This window comes from Periophthalmus magnuspinnatus, chromosome 22 (genome assembly GCF_009829125.3).
Source record: "Periophthalmus magnuspinnatus isolate fPerMag1 chromosome 22, fPerMag1.2.pri, whole genome shotgun sequence".
Classification (NCBI taxonomy): domain Eukaryota; kingdom Metazoa; phylum Chordata; class Actinopteri; order Gobiiformes; family Gobiidae; genus Periophthalmus; species Periophthalmus magnuspinnatus.
Genome location: NC_047147.1, coordinates 14,806,898 through 14,818,727, shown reverse-complemented (window position 1 = coordinate 14,818,727; position 11,830 = coordinate 14,806,898). Strand labels below are relative to the sequence as shown.

Below are 11,830 nucleotides of genomic sequence, written 5' to 3'. Positions count from 1 at the left end.
CTCTTGTATTCGCTGAGTCTTTTTCAGCTGCACCTGGATGACCTCAGCACCCTTCAACACCTACGGGCCCGCTCCCCTCACTTCTCACTGACCCTGTCTCAATCTGGAGGGTTTCTTTTACATTCCATCTTCACAGTAGAACGCGGGAGATCAGACAGCCAAGAGTCTAACCCACAACCCAACGCAGATTCAATAGACGTCTTTGTCCAAAATCCTCAACTTTTTTGTTGTATTTTCCTCTAGTTATTTCACAGTAGGTAGACTCTTACGAATCTAATCAAGTGAATATATGCAGCGATGTAGGGAAGACATGCTCCTCATTTGGGGTAATGGAAACATAGTGAGCTCACTATGGTAAGAATGAGGTCACTTCTAATGTAAAGAGACCTGCAGCAGACAGTCTGGCTTTTCGAGCTGCTGTGTTAGATTACAACTCTTTCTAGCTTTGCAAAAAAAAAATCTATACAGACCCTCACTGTAGCATTTGTCTCATTAAATGCTTTTGAACAATGGTGGATATTTTGTGAGAGTGCTACTGCTGCGTTAGATGGATTTGTCAGAGAAATTGGAGAGTTAGTATAGCTTCACTCGGAGGTGTAAACAGATGCATGTGTAATGTGTAACGAGATCTTTATGGATATGCTGCTAAAGGGCATTATATTTCATTTTTGCCTCTGCACAGTCAACTCCCAAGGATACTCCCTTACTCCAGGCTCTGTGCTAATAGATTCCAGTCATAGACACAGCGGGGATTTGCTTTTCCTAAGACCTCAGGCAAACTAGATAGTGAAGTAAGGCTGGGCAAAGATTACAAGGAGCTGAAAATATTTCTTAGGGGTTTATTGTTCAGTTGAAAACATTACAAAATCACAAATTGGAGTATAAACAGCACTTTGGGTAGAAACTATGGTACAAATGTTTATAGAAAGGCTTCACTAATATAAAAAACACATACAAAATGATAAACATCCTCATGTCAATGTGCAAATAAGTTTATACAGACAGAAGCACTTCCATAATAGGCCACACTTCCAGATAAATTATTTAAATAGCATATATCTACAAATATGAAATAACCAATATAAAACAATAAGTTATCAAAAAGGCACAGAAAACGTACACATAGAACAATAGACTTTACACTTCTTACATCCTTTCCAGCTAGGGCTTCTCTTGCTACAAAAATATCTTATATACAGCATAACAATATTAAAGTCTTGCTAAAATTGAGAAGCCAACCATTTGATTCTGTTAAGACAAGTGATTCTTGTGTATTAAAGGCCTCGATACAAAAGAAATGAGGTAATGTTTGTACATTAGGGTTTCCTCTTGTTGTTCCCTTGTCATAACTGTACACACAAGCTCAGGCACACAGGCATGCACATCACTGATTAGTCTGATGTTGGGGTGAGGCCACTTAGATACATTAGGTTAGCTCTGGTTTTTCTGTGTGTAACTCAAAGTAGAAACTAAGATTTTTCAAATGGTTGGCAGGAAGTAGACTGGCCCTTGTGGTTCACGTCCCCTGACAGGTTCATTTAGGATTTACAAATATTTCTCACAATAACAGTCCAAAGCTGCGATAAAGCGCCAGCTCAGGCCCTGTGCTGTCCTCAACTTGTGCTCTTTTAATTCTTCTAGTGCTCTTTCCTGAGAAGAATACTGTGGGCCAGCCCTTACACCACATAGTGGTCTGTATATCTGTGGGAAGGGTTGTTACAAATCTCTTTAGTCTTCATTGTCCTCAGCCACACTAGCACATACACAACACACTCACTCTGATAGTAACAGTCAGTCCATACTGTCCACGGTCCCTCAACTGTTCCTTCAAGGGGCTTTAGCTCCCCATTCTAAAAAGTCCAGAGAGTCCACAGCAGATAATGATTGCTTAAAAAAAAAAAAATTTAAAATAAAATAAGGCAGACTTTTCCTTTTGGTCCCTCGTCCACAGCGGATTATCATGTGCAAAGCGATACATGTGGCCCTCCTTTAGTGGAGGAGAAGGCACGTTTCTTCTGAACACAGCTGCACTCATGTTCATAGTCAGTGGTGGAGATCTTTGAACTTGTATTTTGACTTTAAGTCCTGAGGTGACTGTACCTCACCCGCTCTGGTCATTTCTCCACCATGTGCAGTTCTTTAGGAAAAGTTAGATGTTGAGATGTTCATCCTGGTCTTGTACTTTATTTCATATACATTCATTTATGAGGCTTTGGTCCACTTATGAATCTGGAATGATACCAAAAGAAAATATTAGTGTTAAGTGCTTAGGTGAGAGGTGCATAATCTGCAGTATGAAAATGCTCTTAAAAGTCTCACCTCTACATTCGTATTTGAGGTCTGAGAAGTACACCATCTCCTGTGAGAACACATACAGGCCTAGTCGTCCTCCGGCATATGTTTTATCATAGATGTTTCCAGAGTCAGCCATGATTCTCTTGCCCTCGTACATCACCACTCTGCAATATGAGACATGCTTGTAAGCTCTGACATTCAAAACTAATACATTTTCACTGCTTCATGACAAAGTATACAAATATACCTGATAAGTCCAGACTTGGGTCTGTGAATGAGATGCCATCTGTAAGCAGTGAAGTCTTTCCAGCCGATGTTCTTGGGGTCATGCCACAGAGTGCGGACCTGAGAGAAGCAAATCCAAATATGATGAAATGTCTTTAACTAAAGAGTGTAAACAAGTGTAGCTTAAAGTGATGCTTTAGAGGAGAGTAACTGACCTGTCCGGGGGTGTCTCCAGTGTGCCACAGTGCGTTCCTCAGGTGCTCTCCAGGCCCAGTAGTGGAGTTGATCACTTTGATAGACAGACCTGAGTAGCCCTGTGCTCTGGTGGGAGTGTGGGACCAGTATGTCTGTGTGATCTGTTTCCACATGACGGCGTAGAACCGGGAGCTGGACTGATATCCAAACACAAAACCAGCATAGTCATCATCTCTGTCTGTGTTCACGAAGAAGGTTCCACTGAAATCCACTGCACTAAACTCATCAAAGCCTAGAATAAGACAATAATACAGTTAGTATAGTGATGAGTGACAATACTTACATTTTTAAAATGAATAATTAAAAGTGATTCACTTACCAACAGCAATGCCAGGGTCGCAATTGACAGTTTGGACCAGCTCTTTGCCCTGATGCCGCACAACCCAGTTGGGGTCAATCTGAGAGGTGCCTTTGGGATCCAAGGGAACCATCTGGAATCTGCGGAAGTCTGTTTCACTGATGGCAAAGTTTTCTGGGCACACATCATAAATGTCCAGTACGTTGTCCTGGTCAAAATCATCTTTGCAGACATCACCACGGCCGTCATCTATAGAAGTGAAACATCGACAAATTAGCACATATGTCAGAGGGACAGAGGGTCTTTTGGAAAGAAGGGAAAGTGACTCACTATCTGAGTCGAGCTGGTCGGGGTTAAAGGCCAGGCGGCAGTTGTCTTTATCATCGGGAATGCCATCATTGTCATCGTCATGATCACAGGCGTCTCCTTTGCCATCCTTGTCGTGGTCGGCCTGATTAGCATTGGGGATGTACGGGCAGTTGTCCAGATTGTTCTGGTGACCGTCTTCATCAATGTCCTGGTTGTTGTCACATTTGTCTCCTACGCGATCTGCGTCAGAGTCGATCTGTAGGGAGGAGGATTCCTTTAGAATGACACTTTGATGGACACTGTAAAGAAGCCTGTTCTCACTTCAAATAAGCCCTCGGTGTCTTTCGTCAGCCTTATATAAGAGGTGTTACAATGCAAAGGGACTTAAAAGTAGCTCCTTGTCAGCTGGTATGCTAGTAATGCCTCACATTAAACAAGCGGCCACTGTTCAGATTAACTCATAATCATATTTGAGAAGAAAACCTCATTGCAAAGCTCTCAGAAACATTCCTCTGAGATGAAAGCTGCCAGTGTCAAGCATGTTACCTGATCAGGGTTGTGCTCCAGGGGGCAGTTATCACAGTGGTCTCCCACTCCGTCCCTGTCCGTGTCTCTCTGGTCCACATTGTACACATATGGGCAGTTGTCATTCTCATTCAGAATGCCTGATTGAACAAAACATGTTAGACAGTGCTTTTAATTTATTCTCCATTTACAGTAACAAATAATCTCATGAGTGTAACACTTACCATCACCATCAATGTCCACTGCACAAGCGTCTCCCTCTCCGTTGTTGTCTGTGTCGGTTTGGTCAGTGTTAGCCTCAAATATGCAGTTGTCACAGCTGTCACCAACATCATCTCGGTCTGCATCATACTGGGCAGGGTTGTATACTCTTGGGCAGTTGTCCTAAATAAAAAAAATGAAATACATAAACATAAGGCTGCTATTTTAAATGTTCAAATATTTAAGAGGTCCTTTGTTTAGTTAAGTATAGAGTTTCTTTTTCCTCTGGAAGTGAGAGATGTTTCCAGCCACGATGCATTTTTTCCACAAATTTAACTCACACCAGAAATTATGGGCAAAAAGTCAACCCTTGCTCAATTTTGGCTTTCTTTTAGAACAATATTACACTTTCTGCCTTTACAATTGAACTCTCGAGTGCGTGCTCAGAAACATAAAAGTGAGACATTCCTATATCCCAGAGGAAGGCTGGTTACTGACTCAATACAGTGTTGGCTTTGTGAGAAAAGCATGGTTTTAGCTAAAAAAAGCTTGAAGTTCAAACTCACCCTATCATCCGGAATTCCATCATTGTCATCATCATGGTCGCATTCATCACCCAGGCCATCTTTGTCGTGGTCTTCTTGACCGGAGTTGGGAAGGGTGGGACAATTATCCTATAAAAAACAAAGAAGCAGTTAAGAAGACAGTCCTTATTATATGCACTGTAAATCTGGGGTACACTTTTGTATTGTGACTGTGTGGGGTCTGGCTACCTTCTTGCAGTGGTACGTGGCATTCTCCACACAGGGCAGGTCAGTGTTGGGCCATCCATCCAGGTCAGTGTCCTCTCCACAGATGTGTCCATTACCAGCATAGCCTGGCTTGCATTGACAGCGGTACATGGCCTCCGAGAAGATGCCCAAGTAGATACAGTTTGCGTTTTTGTTGCAGTCATGGCTACCGTCTTTGCATGGGTTACGGGGCGTGCAAACCTAAAGCAAATGATATAGAATTAAAACTTGCAAGTGGCTCGCCATCTCACCACAATCTCTGACTTAAGAGCAGTATTTCAAACCTGTTTTTTAGCTGTGGCCTGCTCCACTCCTCTTCCGAAAGGCTGGGGGCCAGAGAAGCGTGAGGGGCAGGGCAGACAGTTGTATCCAGGCTCGGTGTTCTCACAGCGGTGGATTCCATTATGAGTGTGGCAGGCATCAGGGACTTCTTTGCACTCATCGATGTCCTTACAGGTGATCCCGTTCCCAGTGTAGCCCAGAGGACACTTGCCACATTTAAATGAGCCATCAGGGGAGCTAGTGCACTTAGCACCAGGGAAGCACGGGTTGGACAAACAGCCATCTGTAAAAGAAATCTCAATTATTTTCACTGCCAAACCAAGAGGGAGGATGTTGTGGAGAATCTGTTCAGTCCTCACCAATAGGACAGTCTTGTTTGTTGCACAGCTGAGTCATAGTCGCATCACCAACACAGTCCTTTCCTCCATATTTAGGCATAGGGTCAGAACACATGCGTTTCCGCATCTGGACTCCTCCTCCACAGGTAACAGTGCAGCTGTTCCATGGTGACCAGGGGCCCCAGTTACCATTAACTACAGAAAGAATTGTTTTATTTTATTTGTGCCTTAACACATACACAATATAATGTAATAAAATGTCCTGTGTTTACTGAAATGTAAAGTAATAAAAGTAAACCTACTTGGACAATGTGATTTGCGGCAGACTTCAGTTTGACGGCCTTCTCCCTGGCAATCCCTGCCTCCCATCTGTGGTGTGGGGGAGTTGCACAGGCGGATGCGGGTTATGACACCCTCTCCACATGTCACAGAGCAGGAAGACCAGGGTGACCAATGACTCCAGCCTCCATCCTGTTTGACTGTGAGAAGCACATAGGTTAGTATTCAGTATTCTCAAACACATGTTTATTATGTTTTGGAGCATTGACTCACAGCGTTTGTCACACTCCTGCAGGTAGCAGTCACGGGTCTGCACAGATGTGCCATCACAGTTACTGTTGATGCGGTCACATGAGCGGCCGCGCTGCTGGATGCCACGCCCACACGTCACTGAGCAGTGAGTCCAATCCGACCAGGGAGACCATCCATCTTCAGGGTAATCATTGGCTGTAAGAAACAGTACACAGATTTTAGATTTTGTTTTGATTTTTATGATTACATTGTGGGGAGAGAGACTTACCAGTCCCACAGCGAGGGCAGCACTCTCCATCTGGCACAGTAGCGTTGGCACAGGGGATCAGGGGGCAGGAGATCTTACGGCAAACAGTGGCAGAGTTCTGTAAAGAACACTCACATTATTACAGGATAATGACTTAATGGCTCACTGACTTGACACAGTTCTTTGGCAGTGGTCCAAGGCTAATTGCTGCTTTTCTGAATGGGGCTGATTTTATCAGGAACGTGACACTTTAACTGTGTTGTTACAACACATAAATCTTACTGCCACTCACTCATCACCCAGCTAATCGCTCACACAGAAGCAACTTCTACTGGTCTGATAATAAGAGTAAAGGCGTCATTCTGCTGTGCTCTGGTGTTGACAGGGGTAAGCAGGAGTAAAGCACACCAGAGACTGTATGTGTGAGCCGTACCTGACAGGTGCACTCAGTGCAGCCGTCCACAGTCCATTCATCTTTGTCCTTGTGCATGATGCCATTGTGGAGGCACACTCCACTGTGGATATCCAGTATGGTCTTCAGAGAATTACTATCTTCAGACTGGAAGAAAAAGTGGAAAGAGAAGGGGTTATGATACTGGACTGAGAGTGGAAATTTTCACTTTGCCAAGGTTCCAATACAAAATTAACCACAGAGCGACACTGTGATTAAGACATTGCTTGACTCTAACAATGCAGCGCAAATGCAGCACTCGGCCAAACATATTTGTATATTCACATGGGTCTCATTAGGAGCTTGGCTGGCACTCTCCATTAAAGCGACAAGTGGCTCTGTGTAATGGCAACAGTGGAAAAAGTAGTGACAAAAAGCAGAGCCTGAGGCCTTACCACTTTACGCAGCTCATTGGACAACTGTTTGACGACCACGCCAAGACCCTTGAGCTCCTTGAACATGCTACTGATGTCATCACAGGAGAGGCCGCACACAGACTGCACATCTGAGGAGACACATGAGCACATTAGCAGGGCTCTCCAGGGATGTGCACAGATTATCTCTACAGTACTACTCTCTTACCTTTGGCTTTGTGGCCCGTGAAGTCAGTCCTAATGGCAGGGCTGGAGCCGTTGACTGGGTTGTCCAGGGTCATGACATCGGTGATGGCAGCTGCACGGGCAGACAGACACTTTAATGAGCTTACTGACAACATATTATGGTTTTTATAATTGCGTGCATATACACTGGCTTTGTGTAAATACCTCCACTCTGGCATCCCTTGTTTCTCAGTATGGCATCAAGAGAGGTGCCAAAGACGAAACGCACGTTCTGAAGTACTCCCTAAAAATAACATTGACATCTATTAACAAGTGCAACACAACGGCAGTCACAATATACTAGCCATTACTTACTACCTACGCATGGACATAGTAATAACAAAAATAACTCACCATAAATTTATCCTTGACGGCTCCCTTTCCGATCCTGAGCCTGGCGATATCTGCCACCGCTTGGCTGAGCACGCTCTGGATTGGCACGTCTATCTCGGCCACATTGATCTCCTCACAGCCCACAAACAGCTGAGCGCGGTCGTCCTGCACAAACAGCGTGAGGTTCTTCCAGTGCCCCGTGGCCAGGTCGGCGTCCTCTATAGACACGACGTGCTGCTGGCTCGCGGTGGAGTAGACCAGGTCAAGGGTGTTCGCTCTGCCGTTGGACACGATCTCAAACACGGGCCCGGAACCATCTCTCTTCTCCACCGTCAGCAGGCTGCCCCGGGACTTTTTAAACTGCTTGAGGTTGACCAGGAGCAGGAATCCTCTCTCGGTTTGGATGGAGTCAAGCAGGTCCCGGAGCGCGCTGTCCGGCACGGCGGGGATCAGGTCTGCGTTCAGGACTTTGTACGCAGGGCTGTATGGATCAGCACCTTTCACCAGGCTCACTCCGTTTTGTTTCTTGCTTACTCTTGCCAGGTCGAACAAGTCATAAACGCTATTATCATCACGAGTCTCTGTGATAAAAACAGATAATCCAATATTAGCACTTTATGATAAACAATAGTGTAAACTTAACACATGCGTAAATATTCTCCATCCTCACCTGCTAGTCTCGCCCCCTCTCCACACCAAACCATCAAAAGCAGAAAGATGCCGCACAGCATCATGGTCAAATCTCAAGTGGAACCTAACAAAATACAGTCAATTACCTCCAATATCTCAGTCTTTAAAATACGATAAATATAATGTTGTACTTACCTGTTTAAATAAAATGCCACTCAAAAAGTATTTATAAAGTGAAAGTGCTATATCCCTTTAGAGGTAACGCGTCTCCTCTTCTTTATCCGGTACTAGAGCTTATTCTACTGCCTTATCCCGCTCATAGATGTGCTATTTAAACGTTTTAAGGACATTCCTGAGTCTGTGCGTGAACCAATGAGAGCGCAGTGCGAGCGCAAAGGGGCGTTCCGCGTCTTACCTCAGAGCCAGTCGGAGTAATATCCGAGACGCACACATAAGGGAAAAATGCATTCCGCAGCCAAGCCCTCATCACCGGACAAATATTTCATCCACGCGTCCAAGCCAAGTGGGCGCTTCCGGTCAGATTAAGGCACAATTAATACTATTAGGACAAATGTCTCCTAAATACGTGGCATGTCCTTAAATGCGCACTATTTAACTTTACTTATCGGAGATCCATTGAGTTGTTATTGTTTTGTCTGAAACTTATCAGTTTTGCATTGCTTCAATTAGACATATTTTACAGCTAAAAACAACAACAACAAAAATAAACATTAAAGACATGCCATTCTTAGTGAACAGCGTCACCCCTGAACAGATCTGACCTGTAATTTGTCCTGCCGGTGTCACCTGCTTTTCAGTTTATTGCCATACTGTGGAACATTCCAGGCAAATAAATTACATCTACGCAGAAATAGGACTCTCTGCTAGAAAATACATAGTACATCTTTAAATGGGTACTTTTGAAATATGTAGTTATTAATCTATAATACTAAAAATAATACTAAAATAAAGGACTAAAATAACGAGATGTAAATATATTCATGATTCTTGACAATGTCTGGACAAAGTGTTCTGTCAGAATGCAATTGTTATTTTATATTTACTACAAATCCAAGTGTTGTTTAATGCTCCTCTCAGTTGTTGTATAAAGTGGGACCACTAGAGGGCCACATGCTTGAAAATGTATAAATGTCTCTTTCTAGTATTTAGTGCTGTTCCATCTTCCCCTTCTCCTTCCTAAATATAAGCTAGAATTTAAAGACTTAAATATGTGATGGCCCACATATCTGTGTATATGTTTTTATATAACAATGTAAAATTGAATTTAATTACATTTGTAAATAATTATATTTTAAAATAATTGTTTTAAGACTGCAGCTTTTACTTTAATCACAGTAATTGGATCTTAGTATTTGTGTAGCCTCACGTCTCTCCAAAAGCACTGATCCTATCTTTGGCCGTTGTGTCTAATACTATTACAGATTGTTGCAGGTCAACACATGACTCCAGGAGAATGTCACTTTTAAGTTCATGCTATTCGCATTTCTAAAATAGCTTTGCCTGCCTGTTTGAATGAAAGTTCACGTTTATGTCTAGAGAGCATGTGACCTTTGACCTCTAATCTGTTGCCCTCAGTAACTTTTTTCCAGCTTTAGGATTTATGCTCCTCTAATGTTTTGTGAAAAAATTAGTAGAAAGCATGTTTAGTGGTGCTTCGTTTTGACCCTAGACTGAGCGTGTGACAGAAGATAAAAAGCTTCTGGAAACCAGGGGAAATCTGAGAACCGTGATGTCCTCAAAACAGAGGCAGACTCTATAAATAGCCAGAATATATGGAGCTGAACAGTGGTGGGACATACCACATCTGGATTCCTGTTCCCCAACTCTGAGATTCTATGAAGAGGGCTTTGGAGCATGGCATATTTACTACAAGCTGCTGAAATGCAGGATTACGACAAGTGATAAGACTCTAATGCCTCCAGCTCAAACTGTCTCTTGAATAGCTTGCGGAAGCCTCTTGGGGCCTTAAGTGGGGTCTAGTTTCACTGTAGGGGCTAGTAGAGACATCACAAATGAACATGGAGGTGGGCGTGTCCAAGGAGTCATAGCGTGGGAGGTGAAACTGACAAGACACTGCTCTCGCCTCTGTTTGAATGAATGGATGTTATAGAGAGGTCGGGCCAAGGCGGAAGCAGGACCATAGATAGAGTGTGTTTGCTGCTCTATTCCCTGGTAACGCATTCCCATGTGCCGTAAGACACAACAGTGGGCGAGGGAAAGACTCTGATTCTGCTCAACATGATAGTGAGAGCCCTGATAACACTTAGCGGGGTCGGATTTTAAAGGGGAAAGCCAGTCTATACCAGCTTTTGTAACAGTTTTACTCCACATACATGAGTCAGTTCATTGGGGACTGGGGGGTTGGGGGCTCTACACTTCCGTGCTTTGCCATTAATTCCCCACAGTCTGGCATTAAAGTTACATATATTTTTTCACCCTCAAAAATACCTGGAAAAACATGCATTCTTTCTGTGAGCAGGCTTGCCTCTTCGTAGATCTGACCTGTAACTTAGGACCTGGTGATGTCATCCGCTTGTCTCCATGGAAATAGATTAGCTTAATGCCATACCGTGGAACATTTCAAGCAAAGCAATGGCAAACAACCTTAGCTCATACTGTACATGTATTGTCTTGTATTGTCTTGTAGTTGAAGCCACTGAATTCTTATACCAAAGCTGAGCTTTACAGGGTTAAAATTTTGATAGGTACGGCTCACGCTATAGAATAGATTTTGTTTCTGATAGAAAGCTGCCAGAAAATGTGCATTGTATTGCTGCAATTAGTAAAGGTTGCTTTGGAAAGAATTGTATGGGAAATTCAGTTAATTCAGTGGTTAGAGGTTGGTACCTTTTTGACAGCCAGTAATATTTATCCTGCTTCTGGACCTTTTCTATAAACCTAATACTGTGTTTGATTATTACCTTTACTTATTTATCTCACTTGAGAAAACACAACCTCCTTGTCTGCGCTAATAAACTAGTCTAGAATGGAACACATAAAACAATATACAACTAATAGAAGAAACAAAGCGTTGGACATAGAGCCTCTTCTTTACATAAGTAGATTAGACAGGTCATAATTGGTAAAGATATTAAGGGTCATGTGGAACAGTGCTCCTCTCTTCTTTCCTTACTCAGTGTCTTTTAGTGCATTGGTCAGTATGGCATTCATTTTGAGCATGCGGAGAAGTTGGTTGTTTACATCCTAAATAATTACAAAGGATTAAACTAAGTGAGCCATAGTTATTTCAAATAAAACAATTCCATGGGCTATTAAAATTGCTCTCTCTTCGCTCTGGGCACAATTATGAGCAGTTTATATGTTTATGACTTCATGGAAATGGCTCGCAGCTCTACCGAAGATGGGCAGTTTACAATATTGATATTAGCCAACTCGTGACGCAGTAAACTTGAGTTTTTTCATGCTGGCAAGTCTGAACTTTTACCCCAAACGCTGCTCTATTGTGAATGAGTAATTTATCAAACATTTTTATTAGCTG

General features: G+C 43.0%; 1 protein-coding gene across 1 annotated transcript; it reads right to left on the bottom strand.

Annotated features, from left to right (window-relative positions):
* Positions 1–825: 825 nt before the first annotated feature.
* Positions 826–8,614, bottom strand: LOC117390037 (thrombospondin-1-like). The gene is made up of 22 exons (XM_033987678.2): positions 8,506–8,614; positions 8,351–8,434; positions 7,702–8,261; positions 7,513–7,591; positions 7,331–7,420; positions 7,144–7,253; positions 6,731–6,856; positions 6,319–6,415; positions 6,072–6,245; positions 5,822–5,998; positions 5,541–5,714; positions 5,184–5,464; positions 4,882–5,100; positions 4,675–4,782; positions 4,132–4,291; positions 3,929–4,047; positions 3,404–3,638; positions 3,095–3,322; positions 2,736–3,007; positions 2,543–2,640; positions 2,320–2,459; positions 826–2,229 (listed from the first exon to the last, which is right to left on the bottom strand). The coding sequence occupies exons 2-22, from the start codon at positions 8,412–8,414 to the stop codon at positions 2,222–2,224; spliced, it is 3,519 nt and encodes a 1,172-aa protein (XP_033843569.1). The 5' UTR covers positions 8,415–8,434; positions 8,506–8,614; the 3' UTR covers positions 826–2,221.
* Positions 8,615–11,830: the final 3,216 nt, after the last annotated feature.

Bases quoted from the DNA above. Each gene is read 5' to 3' on its own strand.
- LOC117390037 (XM_033987678.2), bottom strand. From the start codon at position 8,414: ATGATGCTGTGCGGCATCTTTCTGCTTTTGATGGTTTGGTGTGGAGAG. The intron at 6,246-6,318 runs GTAAGTCTCTCT...TGTTTCTTACAG, and splicing joins CTGCCCTCGCTGTGGGACTG to CCAATGATTACCCTGAAGAT. The intron at 4,783-4,881 runs GTAGCCAGACCC...TGTTTTTTATAG, and splicing joins CCACGTACCACTGCAAGAAG to GATAATTGTCCCACCCTTCC.